Below are 26,472 nucleotides of genomic sequence, written 5' to 3' on the forward strand. Positions count from 1 at the left end.
AGCATCAGAATTTATTACAGAGGCAAAGTAGGAATTTGAGTGGAATGACGGAAAACAGTTATTATCCAATTACGTTCAAAAATATGAAAATAACAAAATACGTAAATATTGCATTTTCAATTTAGTCGCTATTCAATTCGTTTATGCAAGACATCCAACTACTTATCTTGAAACGGTTATTACTTACTCAGTTCATTATTAAGAAAATAGACAATAATAGTTTGAATATTTGTACCTTATTAGAGCCCATACACACATAAAGTTACTTTCTAAACTTTTCAAATTAGCGAACTTGTACACATGTTCCCCATCATCCAATACAACATGCAGACATTTTCAAAGTCATTAAGATCATTGAGGAACCCCATCTAAAACATGATTGAGATCACAACGTGGCCGAAGGTCACGCATGCGAGCGTACAAGACGTGGCCAAAGGCCACGTCGACAGTACGCGAGTCCAATATATATAAAGCCCCAATCCCACCACTCACTCACTCACTGACATAAATGTTCTCCGTGAAGGAAGCCCCGGAGGCGAAAAACGCCCGATTACGACCCCCCATGAAATCGTCCCAAAAGTCCGAGAAAATTCAAAAATCGCTCAATCGGCCCTTCCTTAAGGGCGAAAATGCCCTTTTTTCACGTCCTTAGCAACCGTTGCCACGGGCATTTCTTTTTTGCACACATTGTTTCCTTCAATTCTTAATTGTCTAGCTACATTATATTTCTCACAGATCAATAGCACACAGATGAATGAACTCATGACTTTGAAAAGGTGCCTGAAACAAGGGTGACATCTACATAATAAGGAGTTTCAGCCCAGATACAATTACGTATATATTGTTGTACTCAATGCGTAAATATCTACATCGTGCTTGTTTTAACTAAATGTTTAGGGGTATAATGACATGCAATTCCTTAGAGCTTGCCGTGCCTGTTGTTGTCCATGGAAACTGACGTTGCTAGGGAACTTAAAGAAAGTTTATTTTCACCCCGAAAACTACTGTAAGGGAATTATGCTAGACTTTTCGAATTTCAAAATACGAGCATCATAATTTATTACAGAGGCAAGGTAGGGATTTGACGGAAAACAGTTATTATCCAATTACTTTCAAAAATGTGAAAATAACAAAATACGTAAATATTGCATTTTCAATTTTGTCGCTATTCAATTCGTTTATGCAAAACATCCAACTACTTATCTTGAAACGGTTATTATTTACTCAGTTCATTATTAAGAAAATAGACAATAATAGTTTGAATATTTGTACCTTATTAGAGCCCATACACACATAAAGTTACTTTCTAAACTTTTAAAATTAGCGAACTTGTACACATGTTCCCCATCATCCAATACAACACCATCTAAAACATGATTGTGATCACAACGTGGCCGAAGGTCACGCATGCGAGCGTACAAGACGTGGCCAAAGGCCACGTCGACAGTACGCGAGTCCAATATATATAAAGCCCCAATCCCACCACTCACTCACTGACTCACTGACATAAATGTTCTCCATGAAGGAAGCCCCGGAGGCGAAAAATGCCCGATTACGACCCCCCATGAAATCGTCCCGAAAGGCCGAGAAAATTAAGAAATCGCTCACTTTGCCCTTCCTTAAGGGTGAAAATGCCCTTTTTTCACGTCCTTAGCAACCGTTGCCACGGGCATTTCTTTCGCACACATTGTTTCCTTCAATTCTTAATTGTCGAGATACATTATATTTCTCACAGATCAATAGCACACAGATGAATCAACTCCTGGCTTTGAAAAGGTGCCTGAAACAAGGGTGACATCTACATAATAAGGAGTTTCAGCCCAGATACAATTACGTATATATTGGTAAACTCAATGCGTAAATATCTGCATCGTGCTTGTTTCAACTAAATGTTTAGGGGGTATAATGACATGCAATTCCTTAGAGCTTGCCGTGCTTGTTGTTCACCATGGAAACGGACGTTGCTAGGGAACTTAAAGAAAGTTTATTTTCACCCCGAATGCTACTGTAAGGGAATTATGCTAGAGTTTTCGATTGATTGATTTGGTGTTTTAGGTCCACTTTGTGCACAGTATTAGAGTTTTCGAATTTTAAAATGTAAGCATCAGAATTCATTGCAGAGGAGAGATAGAAATTTGCGAAGAATGAAGGAAAACATTTCTTTATTTCAATTATGTTTAAAAATGTAAAACTGACTACAGAAGTAAAATGTTACTTTTCGAATTTAGTGTTGCTATTGAATTCGTTTACATAAAACATCTAACTAACTATCCTGAAACTGTTATTACTTACCCAGCTTATTATTAAGAAAGAAACCAATAATATTTTGATTATTTGTACATATTACAGCGCATACACACATAAATTTACGTTCAAAACTTTCCAAATAAGCGAACCACGTCGGCGAGCGCACGAGACGTGGCCACAGGCCACGTCGAAAGTGCGCGAGTTCCATTACTAACCGGTTAAAGATGTTAATAAATTATGACATAGTTGAAGTGGTTTTATTATGTGTAAGTTTTTGTTTAGTTAGATTTCATAGTTATTATTGTTTTGCATTCTTGTTTTACTTTTACTGTGCGTATTGCTGTAGATTTGTTAATGATCTCTTGAGGCAGAAAGCATTTAACACTCACAACCACACTAATTTGTGTGTGTTTTCGATATTATTCTTAGTAAAGTATATTTGAAATTAAAAGTAATTGCTTATCTTTTCATTGTTATAACAAAAACTCTTTCCCCCGGGAAATTTTTGGTGAGGGATTTTTGAGGCCAAGATTGTTGGTGGGGGAATCCCCCTCGTCCCCTCCAGGATTTCGCACCCTGAACCTAACAATCCAGAAATACAAGAAAAAAGGAGCGAAAAGAACAAAACAGATCAGCCTTTCCACGTTTCTTTCCGTATGGGGTAAAGACTCAGCTGGGTTTTGTCCGCCCATGACGTCACACCCGCGGCAGTCGCGAAAAGAGGCGTGTCTGGCCCCAGCCTTTCCTTCTAGTAGTCTTGGATCACACCACCTTGGTGTGCGAATTTAACTTTTTGCAGCCGATCCACGTATGGACAAAAATATATATGCAAAGAGCAAGACAACTACACAAAGAATCGTTCCTCAGCAAAATTATTTTTGCTCGGTTTTTTATCTATATTGATTTCTTGCATGGATTGTTATTTATCTTGCGACACGTGTATTAATATATTTTTTTTTTGCTCTGGAACAAATTTAGCTGCTTTATAGAACAGATATTTAAATTAACATTTGTTGACTATTCAAGAAAATAAATGGTTCCGCAGTTTACAAAATTCCAAAAAATTGAGTTTTATGTGAAGCTCACATAATATAAACATTTTGAATAAAATTCCCCCTAATTTTTAAAGCTTTTTTCTTGAACGAGGTGTGCAAAGTTAAGAACGAAATAGAATAACTATGCATTTCAGTACACTAACTGCATGAAATGTTAAAAAATGGAAATACTGGATCCACTCATCTGGTGGATCGAGTGGAAAGGTCTCTCCAAGGATACGGTTTCTTTATATTAGTTTATAATAGTTATTATGGTATAATGAACGTCATAAGCATGATAATTATTATTGTTAGTATTTCTACCCCCCTTACAAACGTTTCTGAAGACGCCCAGGCTACCTCCACTGTAATGCCACTTTTGGCTAATCGCAAAGATGAGGATGGGTGATGATATGATGCAATTGATAAAGGGACACCTCCAATGAACACCCATGCCCAGGCCGCGATTCGAACCCGGGACCCCTGGAGTCTTACACCACGGAGGTCGGCTTCACAGCACAGAGATAAGGTAAAGGTAAAGTTCTCCGTGCATATAGCACCATGCCATGAAGGCACATTTAGGGGTAGGTCCCCACACATTCTCGATCTCGGCCATTTTGCAGGTGATGTGATCAGAACCACGCTCCGACCGCCTTTACCCCCCCAGGTGCCTATTGATTTAGGCTGGGTGAACCCCAGAACAGCCTTTATCGGGGGGGGTTTCCTACCTTATATCACCCACCCAGGAATCGAACCCGGGTCTCTTGCGTGGTAGTTAGACGCCCTACCGACTAGACCAGCTCGGTTATCACAGCACAGAGAAATCTACATTTCTTCCTTTACCTATTAGAATATTTTACTGCAGAGATCCGCGGCGTCACTCCAAAAACCAACAAAAACTGACATACAGTGGCTTTTGGCTGTTGTATCTGCCTCCGATCTCTGGCACATCCAACACAGGTGCTCCCCTCCGCACAAACGAAGCATTTATTCTCTTGACGAGACAAATTGCTGGAAGGTTTAGACGTGGCATTAGTAGCACTCAATGCCAGAGGGATAGGTAGACTGCCGGGGGAGCTCCGTCAGACAGGATGAAATATTGTAATTAAGCAATGTGTCGTAACAGCCCTGTCTCCCTCTGGCGAACCAGAACCGTCCCCCTTTTCCCCTGTAGCTGGGTTGCCGCGCTCCTATATCAAAGCGGCGTCATAACGGCGTGTAATCGTGCGAAATGAAATGACACGTCCAAGAAACGAGAAACAGTTCTTCGTAAGTGATTGGCGGAATTCATTTTTCAAGTTGGATAAACAGCCTCGCTGGTGTAGCGGTTAGCGTAATGTTCTGCAGGATCGGGCTCAAATACAGGATAAGCAGGACCCACTTTACAGGGTGGTCATAAAGTCTTGTGTAAATGGCGGTATTGTTTTTTCTGATTACGTGTAGATTAGCGGTAGGTGCTGGGTTGTGATGACGTCATCGGCTTGCTTGTTGGTTGGATGTTTCAGGAGTTATGACCAGTGATGTGCGTCTACGCGTAAAGAACGATAGTCTACATTCTACACGTAGATGACGTAATCTATGTAAACAACATGGCGAAAGATGATAACTTAGCAAAGGGCGCCTTGGAATTAAAAGAAAATTATACTGCGTATCAGTTTCTGATGTGTGAGGAGAACTTTTCATGCTCTTCCTTCCAAATTCGAACAATTTCTCACCTAGGAAAAAAACCTAACATAAAATATTCTAGTGTTTTATGGGAAAAAGACTAGTTTTGCCTCAGGACTGCCATCTGTTGTCTTTCTTGCATACTATTTATCTTCTTCCATAGTTGATGATAGAAGAGAAGAGACATTTTGTTGTAAATAGGATTCTTGTCAGGTCGTTAGGAACTAACAGTTGAGAATGTCACTTTCCTTTCATAAAAGCCTTGAAAATTAATTTTAATGCAGTTTAGATTGCCTACGTAGTCTATGTAAACTACAACCCAATGTAATCTACACTTAGTTTACGTGTAGACAACGCATGTAGACGTAAACTTATAGTGTACGGCACATCACTGGTTATGACTCGTCTCCAATCCGCAAGTGGATAACAGCCAGAGATGTTAGTGATATAATCTCACTCTGCCCCACAAGACTGACAAGTAAATAATGCCAAATACGCATTTTTTTTCGCGGGACAAATTTGTGTTGTTAATTTAACTTTCTTACAGTTCAGAGTGCCGCGGCAGTTCAGTTGGTAGAGCGTCTGGCTACCACGCGGAAGACCCAGGTTCGAAGCCGAGATAAAGAATATGTGGAGCTCTACCTCCACATCATCCCCATATACCTTCACCTTACAAGAGAAAATAGTTTTGTTGCAAAGGAACGAACGGATTTGAGACAAAATTGAATTAATTTTTGCTACTAAATACGTATATCGAATCTATTCGATGCACCAGAAACGCATTCATAGGTGTACTAAAGTGTGTTTTTTGACCTTTGCAGAGAATCGGGTTTACAGTTCTTCAAAGTGCATGATATAATGCAAGTAAGTATTTCTCTCTCCAGGGATGCCCACAGGGGGGTTTCATGACGCGCCTGCGTCATGGGAATTTTTGGGGGGGACAAAATTTTATGCCAATTCTATATATATCTTCACACAAAAATGGGGATCGTATCGTTTGATTGACTTGTTATTGATTTTTAGTTTTGGTTATTATGTATAGTTTTTTCTACATACCTGTGGGTGATCGCGGCGATAGGGTTGAAATGAAACACCACCTCTTATGCGTTTTGAATCGGTATGGATGGAGGGGGGCGTGGTATTCGCATTAATACAAGGTTAGTTGAGCTGACAAACTGTGCAGAATAAGGTTGACTAACAATGGCAGTGAGCCTAAAGTATCTAAAGTAAACATATATTGCTTAAATATATCTCTATTATACAGTGACGCAACCACAGGGGTGACAGGGGTCATTGCCCTCCCCCAACCTTTGACGGCAGTCAATTCTAGGGTAGCAAGGGGGACAAACACTGACGGCCAAGGGCACCTGCAGGGGAGCAAGAGGAGCAATACCCCTTCGATTTCAAATTTTATGCAAATAAAAATACATTTTGTAAAACTTTCTTGCTTGCTTCGCTCGCATTGTCTGCATTCTCGTTTTCGTCAAGTTCAGAGCTTTAGCTAGGGGCGGCGGGAGTCGGCCATGAGCGCCGAGTGATGTAAAAAAAGTTGTAAAAGAGAGAATGCCATGGCGTCCAGTGAAATTATTTGCGCCCTATTAAGTCAATATTGTTTTCAATTGGAAGAATTGGATCTAAAAATTTTCTTGCTCGCTTCGCTCGCATACCGCTTCTTTTTTTATGTAATATAATGTATTTAAATAATATGTGTTGTATATTTGTATTCAATAAGCTTTCGATACGTACACACTTTAGTGTTAGCTTGTTAAATATGTATTTTCTATTTTATGTCGCTCCATGTTGCATATGTGTAAAACATATGTTGTGCGTGAAATTACACATGCATCTTCGGAATGCATTTGTCATTCATTTTCTGCCACTCAAAAATACAGTTTGTGTGCTTGTTTTCCATTATTAGCTAACGTGAAATTGGTGGTTTTGAAAAATGTTTCATATGGTTTGGTTTGAGTTGGTGTTTTAAGTCCACTTTATGCACAGTTAGGCTAATCGGGACTGGACCTACAGTTTAAAGTGGTATCCGAACCACTTGTGCCTCCACCGGGTATCGAACCCGGGACCCCTTGATTACAAGGCAATGACGCTACCACTGCGCCATGGGGGAGGCTAATGTTTCATATCGTTTGTTCAAAACAAATGCTTTAGTACAGACTTCTACCCCCCCCCCTTTGCGTAATTTATGAGGATAATGACGTCTTTGTTACTACTACTACTACTACTGGTAGTAGTGGTAATAATAATAATAATCATCATCATCATTATTAATGATATTATTATTATTATTATTGGTACGTTTATCCTGGTACTTGCCCCCCCCCAGACAAAATTCGTGGTTGCACCTCTGGTATTATATTTTTCCGCAAATTTTGTCTGACAAAAATAATTTGAGTAATCAATTCGGCATGAACTGGGGGGATGTTCTACCTTTTTGAGGACAGTGCGTCATGGGCCTTGGGGGGATGGGCACCCCTGTCTCTCTCTATCTCGAGCTGCACTTTAATGCATCAGTTGATGCATCTTCCTGCATCTTTGTACAGTCACGGACACTTCTGGGATGTAAGGATAAAATAGACATTCAATAGAATCGTTACAACCCAGAAGTGTTCGTGACTGTAGATGATGCATTTGGTCTGAGGTACAGATCTTATGCATTTAAAGAAAAACCACTGATGCATTTACTTTACCGTCTGTACGTGGTCACGACGAGGCCGTTCCAGAAGGTTAGAAAGCGAAACGAGATGAGAGAGACGAGAGCGAGATAAACATTGCTAGCACGAGACGAAACCGAGACTAAACCCACTGGGAAGCTGCGACAAGAAGACAGACACGATCTGCGACACGCAGACAGAGGGAGACACAATAGGTCAACCTCACAGAGGGGATGATTGAGCGAACAATAGTCCTAACGCGTGGCACGAAATAGTTGCAGATGCTGAGGACGGAGGCTGGGATGGTTTATTAATGCAGCGACTGGTAGATGCCAGCACAAGCCAGCTGCAATCTCGATCATCAGAATGAAAGCGGCGGTTCTATAGACCCCCAGCGGTATCATGAAAAGGCTTGCGTCCAGTCAGCGTTGTGATGTGGGGACGGGCAAAATCCCTTTGCAAGTTCGTCGCGTGTGTTATAATTGTGTAAAGAGTATTAGCATAATCGAGATGTGGATAAATTGACAGTCCGCTTGGATCGTGCGCAGTTGTCGGAAGTTTACAACGGAAGGTGCGAGGATGTGGTGAATTTGCAGTCGGTTTTTTTTTATCTTCGGAAGGTCCCTGCGTCATCAGGATTTCTTGCTAATGTTGCAACTCCATTGTGCTTACTACTGCTAGGATTGAGTCTTCCGGTTTTAAAAACTCCATATGATCGCAATAGGATACTCCCACAGGAACCATGTGTCACGTTTAGGCTGGTTCTTGAGTTTCGAAGAAGGTGTGAAACAAAAATACAGCGCTGTCATAACCGGTTTAGCAACCAGTACCCTTTTGTGTGGATTTGAAGTATTCTTGCGTTACTGACTGAACGAGGTAAGTTTCCTTTTGGTTTTGTGTGGTTCGTGTAAACGAAGTTGATGTCTTTGCCGTTCGCCTGTTCCTATTTGTCATGTATTTTCATTTTACATTACTTCTCTGCAGCGGTGCCCATTCCCCCAAAGGTCGTGGATGCATCCCCCCAAAGACGTTCATCAAAATTCCCCCCAAAATAATTATTCATCATAACCCCCCCCCCCACACACACACACACGTAAATATAGTTTGAAATATCGATAATTTGTTTTCATTTTTAAAATATTAAATTGTCGAAATACGTAAGCTGTAGACAACGAAAACTGACAGCATATTACAATTAACTTAACCAGTCATTTCATTTCAACCCCATCGCCGCGATCACCCACAGGTAGGTAGGAAAAACTAAATAATAACGATAACCCCCCATTTTGGGTTGAAGATATATAGAATTGGTAGCGAACTACAAAATTTTGTCTCCCAAAAAATTCCCATGACGCAGGCGTGTCATGAATCCCTCCTTCTCTGCTTCTTTGCGCTAGATAAAATTGGTGAAAGGACCAATGCCGCCCGCAGAATTTTTTCCTAAGGGAGGGGGGGGGGGCAGCAGTGCTCAAAGTGGGGGAAACTTAAAGTGATGATTTCCTCCAGTTAAGAAAATTCTCATAAATCATCCCCAGCACTAGGGGTTGCTGTCTTTCACGGCACCCCATGTTTTCACTCTAAAATTTCATCATACAAATTATATGAAGTTTTCCCAGATAACTCAGGGTGTGCACGCTCTTGGAAAGGACAGACTTTCGTGGAATTTGAAGGCCAGGATTCGAACCCGAGATCGTCGGTTACGGGATCATGAATCAATCACTCCGCCGAGTCTGCTTATCTACCAGTCTTGTCAGATTCATAACTTCAAGTGTCATGAAGATAAAACTACGTAAGTACGGTTCCTTCAGTCTTTGGCAAGTAATAACACTGGGGAACAGAATTGAACTTTTTTTGGCACACGAGGCAAAATAGCTGATCCTAATAGTACTTTTTACGCTGAATTCAAATGTGTAAGTAGTTTTTCTCCATCACCCACAGTTTCTCTGTGACATCCAGGTTAAGTGTGAAATATGTTTGTATATCTTTACATATATACATGACACTATTCAACTTAACTAAAATGGGAGAGTTTTTGATTACTTTACGATTTCCTAAAACGTTTATACACAACGCTTTTAAATTAACTCCAAGCTGATCTTTCAATTTCGTTAAACAGGCTTTCAAATTTATTATTCGTTATCAAAGCTTTAATTTGGGAGCGCACAAAAATTCCTTATTTGATTTTAGCGTCCTAACACGAGAATTCTTTTCCTTCAAATAATGAAACCCAGCACCATTTTTGTCCATCGCCTTAACCAAGTTTTTGAAAAGCCCTCCCTAACTTGATATGAAGTGGAGGAGGAAGAATCATATCACAGTTGTCTAGTGAGGATTGTACATTTTGACTGTGCAGGTATATGTGATTCAGAATTCGGCCAGTCTTTCTTGTTGCAATGGTTATTCTTGCTCCGCTGCCCCATTTCGAACAAGAAGCAGAAAAATTTAGTATAGCCGAGCTGCAAACCCTTTAACAACGGAATTACTTTTAAATCTAAGCAAGCATATGATCCAACAATATTTGTCATACTGATTCTTTTCTAACAGCATTCTCATATTTTCATGTGTCTCCTTCATGTTAGTTGTACAAACTGACGACACAGAAGGAAATGTGTTCCCATTGGGCAAGAGAACAGCCTTCAAACTAGTTTTCGAAGAATAATCAGTGGGCAGTCTCCGCTATATTGTTTCATATTCATGATCAAATAAATCCATCACATCGCAAATATTATTACGATACACTATCGCTTTCTCCGGAATTAAAATCTTCACTCTCTCTTCCTGTCGGTTACGAAAGAAACACACTTCGGTGTCTTTCTGAAGAAGATTCCAGCCTTTCAGCCCAGATCCCAAAAGTTCGGCCTGTTCTTTTTCAATTTCAAATCCCGAACATTCACATTGTGTTAACACATGAGAATTACAGGAAATTGCTTCGAAAGTAGAATGAACTTGCTTCTCATTTTGAACTTTGGTAGCTGCCTCATGTTCCCATTCATCTTCAACAGTTAAGCCCCGCGACAGGATAAGTTTGCAGCAGTGGTGCTCAGCATCTCCCATGCAAGTCTTGCCTCAACTGCCGAGTTGTTCATATCACAGTTAGTGAGAAAATTGGCAGTATTGCAGCAGGACTACATTCTGTGTGTACGTTTGGGTCTATTATATGCGAAAAGTTGCTGCAAACTTACCCTGTCGCGAGGCTTAGATGTGTATGGAGATGTTGTGCAGGTACTGGCCTCATAGCAGATGGCAAATTTGGTTTCTTTACTGCTTATTTGAATTTACTTATTCCTTTTACCTTTGTAAAACAGAAATGACAGTCGGATGAATAATCTAGTGGTTCAAGATACAACATTACATTTCCATTGAAATTGCATCAGATACGAGGTTCGCCAACCCCCCCCCCCTTTCATTGTGATTCAGCCCTCCCCTGAAGTAAAAATTTGCGTGCGTCATTTTGCGCTCATAAAGGTTACATTGTTTGTGCCCACCTTCTGCTTGAAATCATTTAAATATTATTTTACACATATTACTTATCACAGAAAAAATACCTAAAATTTCGAAAAAGCAATACTTAAAAAATGTCAATTTTACAAAAACTGTGGGTGATAGAAAAATTCTGAGTGCATATTTGAATTCAGTGTAAAATTTTACATTAAAAACACAATGTACGTTTCATGTGCCAAAAACTGTGTTCCCCAGTGTAATTTGACAAATTCAGTGCTCAGAAAGGTCGCGAAGGGGCATATGAATGTCAACCCTTGACAACAAGTCCTCCCCCTAACTGCCCCTAAGACACACGAAAAGTAAATAAAAGCTCCTTTGGCTCAAATATGCATTTTTTGTGTGGTAAATGATATATAAAATGTTTGAGATACCAGATAATATTCCTGACCCTTCAATGTGTTAGTGAAGTGTTTATACTGATGAAAACAAGTGTTATTTCTTCTCTTGTTACCAACTCTTCATGTATACCACCAACCACTGAACACGCACTGATGTTGAAAAAATTGAATCCTAAAGCAGCAACAGTAAATCATTATTTGCGACAACTGGAAGAGAATTAATCATTAAATGTAAAGAACTGAAATAAGCTTCTATATTTGTCTCCTCTAGGGGAAGAGGTGGAATGACGGAATTTCCGTAGGAGTAATCTAAAACATTGCAATTGGCTTTAAAGTATTTACATGTTATAACTAGCATGAATGGTAGTGCCTATATACTTACTATATAATCTTACTTGGACACTGTCTATTGTCTAATGCTTTAAATAATCTATCACAAGACGCAGTAGCTCTTCTCACTTCTTCTGGTGGACTATTTCTGTGCTTCTTAAGTTGCGACTTTTAGGAGCAAAGCATGCCCGCCCCTCCAATTTTCAGGTTTAATAAAATTTACAAGTTAAGGAAATTTCTTGTTAATCTCCTGAGACCGGAGGAGCAAAATACCAAAGTGTATTTTTTATGATTTCGCAAATGTAACAGTTCTTTAGCAAAATAGTCGTGGATGCCATTTTTGTAAACTTTTCGTTTCTACCTCCAACCCCAAAAGTTAAGTCGCAAGTTCGATTCCCCCCTCCCCTCCCAGTAAACCCCCAAATCACGCTCTTAGCACAAAATATAGACTTCTGGGGGTTGGCTACAACAGTGTAGGGATGGCACCGATCCGAGACGAGACTTGTTGAAGAATGAGTGATCCATTTTGTTCTCGATCTCGGCTCGACTAAAATATGCATGCCTACCTCGTTTTGTCTTGAAACACGTCTCGAAACACATGTACACTCACCGGCAATAAAATCCTGAAATGCTCGGTTCCCTGCAAGTCGTTATGCGTGTTGCTTAACTCTTCGGCGGCGGTAGAAGTTACCATTGAAGCATGCGAGACAGTCTCCGACAGGCTTTTCCTTCCGAGTCAGTGTTGCCAACTTAGCTCTCTTGGAGCCAGATCTGGCTCTTTCGTGCACTCGTTTGCCTGTGAACTGGGGCTCCCGCCCCCTTGCCTCACTATGATACCATCACGGTTCCGGGCCGCATAGATCAACTTTTGCCATGATTATACATTTTGCACGTGACGTGATATTGTTATATTGGCTGCGTTGCACCATCTTATATCCCCAGCTACTTTTTATAGCGCCGTGTTGACGTGAAATTGGCAAATATTGTTATCAGGGAATCCTTTATTTTCGATTTCGTACGACCATGAGATGGGTCATGCCGCCGGATCTAGATGGTGAAAACTAAGAATAAATTGTCATCAATTTAGAGTTAAACGGTAATAGCAGCGCCCCACCCCTTTGACAACTACTAACATTACTCTAGGAAGCACTTCGTGAATCTAGCTCCTTAAAAGTCAGTTTTAACTCCATTTAAGGTGAAATTTAGCTCTTTTATGCGCACCAGGTTTGGCAACACTGCCAGGAGCAAGGAGAAATGCATTGGGTATATGGGAGTATTTTTTGATTTGTTATCTTGGGAATATCAAACTTCCGATGGAATAGAAAATTATATCAACGGGAAGAGGGCAGTTTGAAGAAGTGATTGCCCAGCGGAAAAGTTTAAACTACCATTTGATTAGCCGTAACTTGATGTTGAAGTTGATTCCCCATAAGGAATACATGGGATTCCATAAAATTCTTATTAGTCATGTTTTTTACATGTCGTATTTAGCTTAATAATCAACTTTGAGAAACGCTTCGACCTGCCACATGTGGAGAAATTCATACTCTCTTGTATCCCCACGTTTTTCTTCAGTAGCATTGCCCATTCCGACGATATTCAAATAAATGCACACATGGTGAATAACTGTATCTCCTCGCCGTCGAGTTACGCAACACACACAACAGCTTGCAGGTAAGCAATTATTTCAGGATCTAGGTGTCCCATTATTATTGCCAGACACTGTACACGTATGAAGCTTAACGTTAAGTTTTAAGTATGCTCGGAAAATGTTTATGTATGTTATATTGTTATCTTTTCAGTGTTGAGAATCGATCAAAATGACCACCACTGTGCTCCGAAGAATGGAGTCGCTATCCATGGACAATCCGAAGGTCTTCGAAGTGGATTCTATGGAGAGGTCCAACCTTCAGCTGGCGTCTGACATAAGTCAAAATGCTTCCGTGTTGACGGACACAGAACTAATGAGGTAGGTGCCTGTACGGGAAATCACAAGAATAAAATAGTGACATAAAAATATTGAGAGATAACAATTTGTTTCGGAACTTTTGCTAACTCCCAGTGATGTGCCGTAGACAATAAGTTTACGTCTACATGCGTTGTCTACACGTATTCTACGCATAGATTACATTGGGTTGTAGTTTACATAGACTACGTAGACAATCTAAAGTGCATTAAAATTAATTTTTAAGGGTTTCATGAAAGGAAAGTGACATTTTCAACTATATTGGTTCCTAACGAAATGAAAATAATCCTATTTACAACAAATTTCTCTTCTCTTCTATTATCAACTATGGAAGAAGATAAATAGTATGCAAAAAACAACAACAGATGGCAGTCGTGAGGCAAAAGTGGTCTTTCCCCATGAAACACTAGAATATTTCCCATATTAGGTTTCTTCCTAGGTGAGAAATTGTTCGAATTTGGAAGAAAGAGTATGAAAAGTTCTCCACACACATCAGCAACTGATACGCAGTATAATTTTCTTTTAATTCCACGGCGCCCTTTGATAAGTTATCACCTTTCGCCATGTTGTTTACATAGATTACGTAATCTACGTGTATAAAATAGTTTACGTGTAGAATGTAGACTATCGTTGTTTACGCGTAGACGCACATCACTGCTAACTCCTCTGTTCAGAAAAATTATAAAAAAAAAATGGGAGAAGGTATTTGCATGTGAAAAATAATGAACATATAAATTCATGACAGTGTTTTTGCACCACTTTATGGAAGTGTTTTTTTAGTTTTAGCAGTGTTCAGAAAGTTAGAGTAACTCGTTTACAAAAGTAACTCAGCTATAGCTACTGTTCCTTTGAAAAGTAACATTAAGCCACCTTTACAATTTCCTTAATCTAGATATAATTCATTTTGCAATTCATGTATTTTTTAATAATTTTGTAGCTAATCCCGGCGACAGGTTAAGTTTGCAGCAACTTTTCACATATATAGACCCAAATGTGCGAGCAGAATATAGTTCCGCTGCAATACTGCCGATTTTCTCACTGTCTGTGATATGATCAGATCGGAGCTTGAGCCAAGACTGGCACGGGAAATGCTGATCGCCATTCTTGCGTGGATTAATACATAAAACCTGCTGCAAACTTAACTTGTCGCGGGGCTTAGATATTTCCTCAGTACATTCGCAGTGTTTGATCGAAGTCGAAGCAAATACTGGTACATTTTCCCATTTCTCCATATATTTCCTCCCCCTTCATCACACACACAAACGCATACCCGTATAATATGCAGGAACACATTAGTACACCTTATCGATTCTTACAGAGCTTTGTGTAGTCGAAGTACTATGTAGTTAGGGTGCTGACATCATAAACATCTACGTATACATCTTTTTTTTCTTACGTATATATCACATAGCTCCGCCCCCTCCAAAAATACAATGTATAAGTTGCTCTTCGTCGCTTAAAAATACCATATGGATCACTCATGTAACATGCCATTAGCAGGCGCCAGTGTGCTTACCAACGAAATTTGCTGCAGAATGCTAAGAAGTCTTTGTGCAAAGTGATGAATAGCATGCATTAAAACATTGCAGGGCTGTATTTTCCCAGAAACTCTTGTTTGTTTCTGTAGAAAAACAAAAAATATCTGGCACTCGGGGAAGTTGGGGGTCAATGGACTGGCCACTTCGCTGTGTTTTCCTTACGAAAAGAGCCTCGTAAGAAGACATTGTGTGGTCAAATATTCATATTTCGTTATTTACATAAGATTCCGCCTCAAAGTGGCAAATCTAAATGCCTTTTGTCGCTGCCTTTCCTCCTGTCGTGGTCTAAAAAAACTGAAATAAAGCCGGCAGATCCATCACGTCAGTGAAATATGGCGTCCGCCTCAAAAAGAACGTCACTACAAGCCATTTCTTTTCCTCTTTTCTCGCACATATATAGCTTTTTATTCTTCTGTTGCATGTTTTCGCTTTTCCCAAAGCTGGAAAATCCGATATCTTGACTCGACGAAAAAAAAATTGTCACGCAGATATATTACACAACGTTCCACCAACTCGATCATGTCGTAGATGTAAAAATGATTTAACGATTTATTTTTGTGTCTCGCTTCGCTGTTCAACGAACTTCTTCGTTGAGCTCCGGTTTCATTTCTTCTACCCTTTCGTCACTTCGTCGCTCCTCCTCTTTCCATGAACAGTGGAAGAAAAAGCCTTTGGTATCGGATTCCAAGATTTGACAGACCCTGACGACATCGGAAGGAAATAAATGCTCGGCTATAAAGAAGAACGTCGGCACGCTTTTGATGAGGACCTCGGCTGCTTATCAGGGCATTGGTGAGAAGTGTTTGTTTTGATAAACAAGAGAAGGAAGTGAAATTGATTCCACGTAAATTTCCGGACTTGATTGCTGTTGCATGTTCCAAAAGGGAGGGGACTGAGCATTGTATTTTAACGGTCGTATTCATTGTTACAAAAGATAAAAAACATGCTTTGTTTTTGCATATCGTCTTATAACACCGGCAAACTTTTACAGTACCTATAGTGCAAAAGGCATAACTGTGCCGACTTCCCACAAGTCCGTGTTAAGTCACGTGCACTCTGTTGCCAATACGCACATGTCGTCAGTAAAAAAAAAAAATATTTAGAAAAATGCTAAAATTTCGGAAATCAGGCGTCTCCCGTCGGGCCCCTTCATTGCCACGAATGGGACACAAGGGTCTCGTTTCGTCTCAGAAAACGAACATGTAACAACAATCTAATAAAGTTTTACCACTTCCCTTCGAAAATAAATATCCCGCAGTGAAAGAAAAGCATTTTCTAAAAAAATTGGAATTGGAAATGTTTTTGAGTGTTCCGAAGGTCCTATGGAGCAATTAGATTGAATTTTCCACTATTTGACGACATGTCACTTGTGTCCCCACGTTTGAAGGGGCTGTAAAAAAGTTTTTTTTAAAAAAAAATCGAAAATTTCTTGAAATTTCCGAAATCAGAATTCCAAAAAATGGATTTTCCCCCACAATGTGGTGATTCCCTGCAAATGTCAAACTATTATGTGTCCAAAGGACCAATGCTACAATCGAATTTCATGACTATTATTTCTCAGCTCGAGACGGTTAATTTATTCTAATTTCCATATTCTCCTTTTTATATCTCTCGGCTCTTATTATTGAAAGAAGGTGGGCGAAACTTAGGTGGATTATTGTTCCATGTTCGTAACATAATACCGGATCCTTACTTGTGATTAGCCTACTGGAAATACTGGGTTGGATGGGATACAATTTTCATCCATACGTCCGACGTCAGAGCCAGGGTTCCTTAACATTTCAGATATTTTCTTGAAAAAAGATATGTTATTTTATTGTCATAAAATCACATGTAGTCTATATTAATAAACAAAAAACAGAACTGAAATATCATTATTTTTAGAGATATGTGTTAAATGCTGTCACGTTATGGGTCAGCTTTCCTCAAGAGGTTTTCTTAATGTAGTTTTTGCTTGTTGAGGTCTCTTTAATACGTTACATACCGTCGAAAAGGAGTTTTATCTTGTATATATGCAACATCACAGTATAGATTCACGGTTGCCACTAACAGATACTCGTATATTTTTTTGTAGTAAAACGATTATTGTACGCTAAGGTCATACTGTGTAACTAATACAAGACAAGAGGGATGACGTCTATAGAGTGCAAGTACCTCTAGGCACAACATGTGAAGCCTTTCTGTAATGCAAAAGAAGAATGTACTACATAGAATAAACGAGTATTTCTCTCATTTTCTTATAGTTTTGAGGGACGGCCAGTTTCCCCGTTTTGCAACCTAATGTTAGTTGGAAAACGTATCTAGCCTAGCCGCTATAATTATATGAATTAATTATATATATATATAATTATCTTCTTTCAGGTTCTCCAGACCGTTACTCACATTTGCAGCCGTGATGACAATACTCATCATGGTGATTGGAATTGTGGGTAATCTCCTGACCATTGTTGCTCTCGTCCGATGCCCCAGGGTCAGGAATGTAGCCGCAGCCTTTATCATCAGGTCAGTGCATGGGTTATCTGGCTTTCGTAGATATTTCAGTCGAAAACACGGATACCAACATGCTTAATTAATTTCCGAGTGATTTTATTTACACACCGAATGTCACATAAATTAGAATAAGACTGACGGAGAGGGCATGGGGGCTATTTCCTGATGAGCTTTACTAATTTATTACTATTATTTGAAGGGCTCGGGTTTAAAACATGGTGACATTTTTATTATTTCCTAGTTAATTAAGAAAAAAGGTTATTAGAATCTATACTGTAGATAAATTGTTTTCGTATTGAGTTTACCAATTTCAGAAGGCTTCACTGAGTCCAATGCAAATTGTATGACATGGCAATTTCACTGAAGGATGGCAAATTTTACTTTGTAACTCAAAAATGACCAAAATGTCACTTACCATGGCCGCGTCCGAATCGGCAGCAGATGTCACCTAGAGCACCGTTCCATCCGGGGATTCAGCCAACCTCCGTTGTCCGAATTCGCGGCAGACGTGGAGTCGGAGGGAAGAGCAGAGAGGCGCGACAGATGCACGCTTGAATTCGCTGTGACGCTGCGCTTGGCAGCCATATTCTAACTTTCACTTTGTACAGACAACATTTACTGATTAGAGGATGTAAAACTCAGTTATACTTTAACATTTTATCAATAATACTGAATGTAGAAAAATTGTAAATGATGAAATAGCGTGTTACATTTTTAATATGAGTAGTAAATAGGTGGAAATCGTTGTGATGTTTGTTTGGCGTCTGCCTTCTGCTTCCGTGCGATGCGCCTGCGCCCCAGAACGCGGTGGGTGAAGTTCGGGCTGACACCTGGCGGGAAAAGTGACAACCGTACTACAAGGGGACATGTAGATTCGGACGACTTGGACGTGACTTCGACGGCACGCGAGAGCAACGGGAGACAACGGGACGGAGCGCTTGCCAATCCGGACACGGTCCATGCTTTACATCCGTGCTCTTCATTTGTTATCCTGTGAATTTCAATTTTACAAGCTGTATCTAACTATCTGTTAACGTAGTCGTAGAAGAACTACAAAGGCAGAAACGGATTTTGATGTCTCTATTCAAACGGAATCTCGTTCATATGTATACAGTGTGCAAATTGAAGACTAAAATTGGTAAACGCTGTAAGTGCCACAATAATTCAAACATCGTTTTCCACGTTAAACTGTGAAATGTGCCATGCTTTATAATGTGGTAAACGTGAAATGTGGCTGGTAGTCCTCTAAGTAGCTCAAAGGGCGTGTAATGAGGTCAGAGGGAGATTATTTCCATAACATCTTTCACTGTTATGCATTTGAAGCTTCGGAACGAGTCACAACTCTCGAAGCAGCCAATCAACGAAGCGAGCCACTGACGTCATCTCAACCCAGAACCTATCGCTAAGCCCCTGCTCAGGCTCTACACGCCCACTAGGCTCACTAGACAGACTCGCGTAGTCCGCTGGAGATGTTCCGTAGTGTGCACGTTCTAATGGGCTAATGTGCGGAACTATGCGATTTCCCAACACTTTCGCTTTTGGCACTTACAACGATCACCACTTTTAGTCCTCAATTAACAAGGGGGATCCCGGGGATTCCCCCCACAAACATTTTTATCCCCGGCAGAAGAAAAAAATTATCCCTGCCAGGGATGTTTTTATCCCCACCATAGAAAATGGAATTGAAAGCATGGCGGCGATTAGGAGGGGGCGAGGGGGGCATTTGCGCCCCCCACTTTTTGCAACTTTTGCTCGCCGCACTATGCTAAACCTTACCTACGAGGAAAAATAAACTGTCTTTGCCCCCCCCCCCCCAGTTTTGGCACTTTGCCCCCTTAGTTTTGGAACCCAATCGCGGCCACTGACTCGTAGTATACCATTTCCTAACTATTTATCAAACACTACTGAAAAAGGATTCGGTGAAAAAGGTTAATTAACCTTTAAGACAATTGTATCCTGCTTCGCGTCTGAAGCTTTCTGTCCATTGTCAAATAAGGTACAAAAGACTACCACCATGGCAAGAGCTGATTTCGTCAGCTTTATTCGTTGGAGGTACGTAGATCACATTTCTCGCCGCATTGAGTTGAACGAGCAATAGATATTTGGTCAAGTTTTCTCGGTGTTACTAGTTCAATAGCTCTTCTTGTGTATTGGATTTATTAAATCATATGATTTAATGCCCTAGGTACTTAGAACTGGCAGGCAATAGTAGAACTTACTAACTGGTAACATACAAATTTGCATACCTAACCCCCTACGGGAAAGGAAATCGTACGTAGGCCGTGAGCGCACAAACAAAAGCCTTGTGGTTAAAAATGTATACCACAAGCGCACAAAATCCATGGCAATGTTGCCACGTTGTGTCAACTGTTTCCTTTTCAACATGAATGCATATTTGCGTAATAATCTTATTTCTATATGCTAATTTTATAATTACTCTTAAATTCTTTCTTTCTAACCTAACCTAACCTAACCTAACTAAAATAACTTCTATCCAAAGAGGTTATTTCAATGAGGGAAGGAAGGATGATTTCCGAAGAAGGCCAGTCATTACACAATCATAGATGTGGCAACGTAGCATTGGATGTTGTGCGCTCGTGGCACCTTTGATATACCACGAGCGCACACTTTCACATTTTTGTGCGCTAGTTGACTGCACCAGGAAATCAAAATACAACACTTGATTGGGTGCATCCCCCCAAAGCAAAAAACTTAATTCGCACACTGCATATAGGTATATCCTTTACCAGAGATCCCTTGATTACAAGGCGACGGAGTTATCACTGCACCATCGGAGGGGCCTAACCGACAACTGGCTCTTGTGATTGAGACAATGGGACATGGGGGCTGATGTCTAGAGTGGAACACAAAAATAAAATAATGGACTACTGTTCCCGTAAATAACTCTGCGATTTGCTTGTTCTTCCTCACAAAACACAATATCCGCTTAAAAAGTTGACGATCTTAACCTTGATCTATAAATAAACTTGCTGTATTCTTATGTTCCGGCCATCGTAGCAACCGGTGTCCAATCACAGCACAGAACGGTTATTTTGACAAAATCCTGTTTCCATGCTGGCTGCTTTGGAGAGGGGATTTTTAATTTTACCGCTTCTTGCCCAAGCAAGGGGCCTAATTGGTTGTTTGACCGCGAGTTCCTTCGTAGGTAAACGCGACAACAGAGGGTCACTGCCATAAAGGCGGTCTACGAGCCGGATCCTGGGCCGTGGCAGCTATAGAATGCCAAAAAGATACAGTCAGGGGAAAATCAACATTCCTTTATTATTTTAGTACCATACAAAGGTCATACAATGCACAAAATTGTTCACATTTGTTACTTTTCTTTGTAGATTTTAAATTATATAGGGTGAGGCAGTCAAACGGGAAGATTTTAAAAAAATCACAAAAAATAGAGAGCAAATATTATTTATTTTTTGAACATGTACGTGAGTTGAAATTACTAGTGTACTTGAAAAATGTTATTTTTTTGAATATGGTGTCAGTAAGATGGTGTCCTTGGTTTTGCACACATTCTCGAAGTCTCAGAGTAAATCCGCCCATGACGTTGCGTAGCATCTCCAACGGAATGTTGTGGATCTCTTGCCGAATTTGCTCCTTCAAATTATCCCCGGTTCTTGGAGGGTTGTCCTTGAATACTTTGGATTTGAGGTAACCCCAAAGGAAAAAGTCAGGAGCCGTCAAGTCGGGTGAACGGGCAGGCCACGGAATATCGCCGAATGTGCTGATGAGACGACCAGGAAATGCGAGTCTAAGCACATCCATAGACACTCTGGCAGTATGGCTAGTTGCACCATCTTGCTGGAAGCAAGGAGCACGCGGGGGTAACTGAAACTCTCGACGGAAAGAGTGTTGATCTCCAACAAAACTATCCGAGTTTTTGTAATACGCCTTTACAGCAATGTATGCAACACCAAGGACGCCATCTTAATGAGACTATATTCAAAAAATGAACATTTTTCAGGTACACTAGTAATTTCAACTCATGTACAGTACATTCATGTTAAAAAAATAACTAATATTTGCTCTATCTATTTCTTGTGAATTTTTAAAATCTTCCCGTTTGACTGCCTCACCCTATATTTTAATTTAAAAATCTTATGTTATAATAATTAAAAGTACTATTTTGACAATTGTATTTCGTCCTGGAATAATTAGTAAGTAATATTACACGCGTATTAAATAACTGAATTTTGATATCCCTCACAAATTGCCAATACGAGAAGTCTTACAGTGGCGGCGATTGGGTTCCAAAATTGGGGGTTCAAGGTACCAAAACTCGGGGAGGGGCAAGAACAGCTTACTTTCTCCTGGTAGATAAGGTTTAGCATAGTGCGGGGGTAAGAGAGGCAAAAGGTATGGGGAGGAGGCAACTGATCCCTAATCGCCGCCACTGACTGGGCATTAACAAGTTTATGGTTGTTCAATGCAGGTGCAAGTCTTGGAACAGCTCCAACACTCTTTATTACGAATTCAATTGTTTTAAGGTTTCCTGCTCGTCATTAATTTCCTCACTCTATCTTCCTTCGTCGTCTTGATTCACTCCTTTAACATTTTTCTACCCTAAATTAACAGTAAACACTACATCCGGATGTCTTTGATATCGACTGATTCAACAAACTCATTCCCGCTTCCTCTTGTCTTGTGCCTGATCCTTGAGGACAACTGAGCAGCAAAAAAAGGTCAGCATCTGTCTACCCACATGCCGCTATAAGAGCCATAAAAGGATGATTAATAATTTCCCACTAGTACGTCACAAATGATTCTTCTCTCCAAGACAAAGGACATTGGGGTAGGAAGGCCCTGCAAAGGATCTGGGTCGATTCATAACTTCCTCCCTGCCCTTGCACACAAGCAGTTTTATTGCTGTGTTCAAGCAGAAGAGGGCGACATTTTTTTCCCTCGTTGTTGTAACAAGCAAGCAAGGAAAAAAAAACTTCCATGAGTGATTCAGTCTCGCGTTGGAGTACCAGGAAGACCTTCAGGAAGAGCGCATGAGAGCGATCACATCTGTGCAAAGCCTAATATTGTCTCAGCTGCCAATGAAATAAAACCCAGGCTTTTAAAGGTTCATGGCTGTCATTTTGAGGGAAGGGTATTCTAAATGCCACGACATCTATTTTTCTCAAAGACCTAATTTTATGGTTATTTTTGTATTGAATAATTAGAGGAGAAGTATTGCCAGTGTTCGCAAAGTAACTCTTTAAAAGTAATTGAGCTACAGTAACAGTTACTCGTTTAAAAAGTAACTCTGTTAGAGTTACTGGTACAAAGTTACTTTCTGTTGGAAATTTTCTTGCAAACAAATTACACGAAATCAATGATCATTCGTTGTAATAATATACAGGGATGGACAAAAATATGGAAACACCACGACATCGGAACGGGTAATATCGACGCAATTTTTCCACTTTAAATCGGACGAGATGCGACATTCTTTTGTTTTGTGCCGTGAGATAGGACCCTGTGGAGTCTATAGTTGCTCTCTGGTTGCCCTGTATATAGCGTGGAGTGCAGTTGATACTGAATCATGTCCGAGCTGACAGTGTTTCAAAGAGGGCAAAGTGTTGGTGCCACCTTGCAGGTGCCTCTCAGTGATGTGCGTCTACGCGTAAACAATGATAGTCTACATTCTACACGTAGACTATTTTATACATTTACATTACGTAATCTATGTAAACAACATGACGAAAGGTGATAACTTAGCAAAGGGCGCCGTGGAATTAAAAGAAAATTATACTGCGTAACAGTTGCTGATGTGTAAGGATAACTTTTCATACTCTTCCTTCCAAATCCTAACAATTTCTCACCTAGGAAGAAACCTAATATAAGAAATATTCTAGTGTTTTATGGGGAAAAAATTACTCTCGGCACACGACTGCCATCTGTTTTTTTTTGTATACTATTTATCTTCTTCCATAGTTGATGATGGAAGAGAAGAGAAATTTTGTTGTGAATAGGATTCTTTTCAGTTCGTTAGGAACCAATATAGTTGAAAATGTCACTTTCCTTTCATGAAACCCTTGAAAATTAATTTTAATGCAATTTAGATTGTCTACGTAGTCTATGCAAACTACAACCCAATATAATCTACGCGTAGATTACGTGTAGACAACGCATGTAGACGTAAACTTATAGTCTACGGCACATCACTGGCGCCTCTGTTACCAAAGTAGCCATGTTATTTGGTGTATCGAGAGGGACTCTATCCAAGATCATGATGACATAATAGTGTGTCCGAAAACACATCATCAGATAAACCCCTGTGTGGACGAAAATGTATACTGAGCGACAGACAGGAGGACACTGAGAAGGATTGTGCCCATGTTTTACAGATGAATGGTGCAAGATCCTATTATCCACCATCCAGGACTTGTATTTGTCCATTCCTCGGAGACTGCAGGCCGTTTTGGAAGCTAAAGGCAGTCCAGCACCTAATTAGCTACAGCATTCCGGCTTTCCTTCGCAGGTGTTTCCATATTTTTGTCCATCCCCTGTATATGAATATTTACATGTGGGATATTTATGTTCCTGTTACATAATATAAGTCTTCGTATAACACTGAAGTATTCGAGTGTAACTAGAAATGACGAATTGCGATAAAGTGCGGATGTTCAAAATGTATCATGGAACTAAAGCCTAGTTTCCTTGTATTAGGCGATTCCAGGAAAATCCTATTGTCTTAGCATCTAGAGATGGCACATAAGCTGGAAAATTTAGCCCTTCCCCTACGTAAGAAATTTTCAAGTTAACAATTTAAGTATGTAAAGTAACTATTGATAACATTACTTCTATTGCAAAAAGTAACTCTGTACCAGTTACAGCTATTTACTCAAATTAGCTAGTTACAGTTAGAATTCCTCAAAAAATAATTCTTACTTATAACCGCGTTACAAGTAACTACAGTCCCGCAGAATTAACTTGAGAGATATGGCCGCTCTGTGAGTGATGCTACTGCGCTCTAATTGGCTAGAGCGGGGGAATTCCCGCTGTAACGGGCCAACGGAAACTAATGTTCGGGCGGCGCGCGAAATGTTACCAACTGTTGAAAGGACTCACGTGCAGGACTGGTGAAGCAAGCGAAGCGGCAGTGCATAGAGCCTCGGTGTTTTCAAATTAAGGATTAAAGGTAAATAATATACTGTTTATCCATTTATTGTATAAGATACGAGTACAATACTTAGAATGCTTATAAATTGGTAAACGTGAATGTGGCTGGTAGCCCTTTAAGTAGTTCAAAGGGCGTGTAAAGAGGTCACTAGCGTGCACGTTCTTACGGGCTGATGTGCGGAACGATGCGATTTCCCAACACTTTCGCTTTTGGCACTTACAACGTTTACCACTTTCAGTCCTCAATTATTTTTCAAATCTCCCGTTGTTAGCTGATTGCCGGTGATTCGCGTGAGAGTCAAGCGTTCGCTGTAGGTTGGTACTCCTGCAGCGGCGCCGGCAGCCATTTGTCTCAAGTTAATTCTGCGGAACTGTAGTTACTTCCAAATACTGAGTAGTACATAATACATACCTAACGAATCAATATAATTTCGTCTACGTACATGTATTAAGGAGTCCTTCCCGATGGCGTAGTGGTAACGTCGTCGCCTTGCAATCAAGAGGTCAAGGGTTCTCCTATGATACCCGGTCGAGGCACATTGCACGGTGGTTCGGATCCCACTTTAAACTGTAGGTCCAGTCCCGATTATGATATCTGTGCATAAAGTGGACTAAAAACCCTACTCAAAGAAACGAGGCCACGTCAGAATTCATATGTTCCCTGTTATTTATTGCAATGTAAGCAGCGATTGCGCAAAAGGGAGCAGGAGACCTCTGGTCAGCCGGCCTGACCCCTGGTAACAAGCTAAAAAAACATCCACTTTTTTTTCGTCCAAATGTGCATTTTTTGATGGGAGAGAGAGAACGAAACAAGAAACTGCAGTTACTCATATTGAGAGAGCAAACGATGCAGAGAGAGATAGATATTGGGTGGGGAAAAGGGAGAAATTGTAAACACGTAAGTGCTTTTACCAATATTGGGGAGAGAGGAAACGAGGAAGTCACCCCAACACCCCTCTGACAACAAAAAGGTACCCAATTACTTTGACTCTAATATCTCATAAAGGGAGCCCGCAGTACCTCCATTTTTTAAAAATTTAAACAATATTATTGGCTAAATCTTTATTATGTGAACATTTTTAGTATTTTGTATGATTTTATGTAATTTCACGAAATTTTAATTAAAATATATAGAATTTAAAGTATGAAAATTAACGTTTATAAGACAAATTTCATCAGCGGGCTTCCAAGATGGCGTAGTGGTAACGTCATCGCCTTGTAGTCAAGGGGTCCCGGGTTCGCTACCCGGTGGGGCTACTTAGTGGTTCAAATTATACTTTAAAACTGTTGGTTCAGTTCCGATTAGCCTATCTGTGCATAAAGTGGACTTAAGACAAAAACTCAAACAAAATTCATCAGGTTGTTCTCTTAACTTAAGAAAAATCACAGGAAAATGGTGACATTCACGTTCTTTAAAAAGTTATTAGCAAAAATTTATCATAATTTGTTCCATTTGTTTTCATGTTTCGTGAAATTATAGTGGGTAACTTTAGTATCTGAACTTTCCAAACAATGTTCGGAACAAAATGAACTTTGACTTGCCCTGTAACTACCTTAGTAATGCAGAAA

General features: G+C 40.1%; 1 protein-coding gene across 2 annotated transcripts in view; it reads left to right on the forward strand.

Moving 5' to 3' along the window:
• Positions 1-26,472, forward strand: part of moody (G-protein coupled receptor moody) — a 53,000-nt gene that overhangs the window by 9,482 nt on the left and 17,046 nt on the right. The window contains exons 1-3 of one of the 2 annotated variants that reach the window (XM_083111415.1): positions 8,221-8,488; positions 13,584-13,750; positions 17,647-17,787. In XM_083111415.1, coding sequence (XP_082967541.1) covers positions 13,602-13,750; positions 17,647-17,787 — 290 coding nt within the window. In that variant the 5' untranslated portion in view covers positions 8,221-8,488; positions 13,584-13,601. Of the gene's footprint in view, positions 1-8,220; positions 8,489-13,583; positions 13,751-17,646; positions 17,788-26,472 lie in introns of those variants that run through there. The other variant, XM_083111414.1, reaches the window with a different exon arrangement.

The sequence above is a fragment of the Lepisma saccharinum genome, chromosome 25 (assembly GCF_977018435.1).
Source record: "Lepisma saccharinum chromosome 25, izLepSacc3.1, whole genome shotgun sequence".
Lineage (NCBI taxonomy): Eukaryota > Metazoa > Arthropoda > Insecta > Zygentoma > Lepismatidae > Lepisma > Lepisma saccharinum.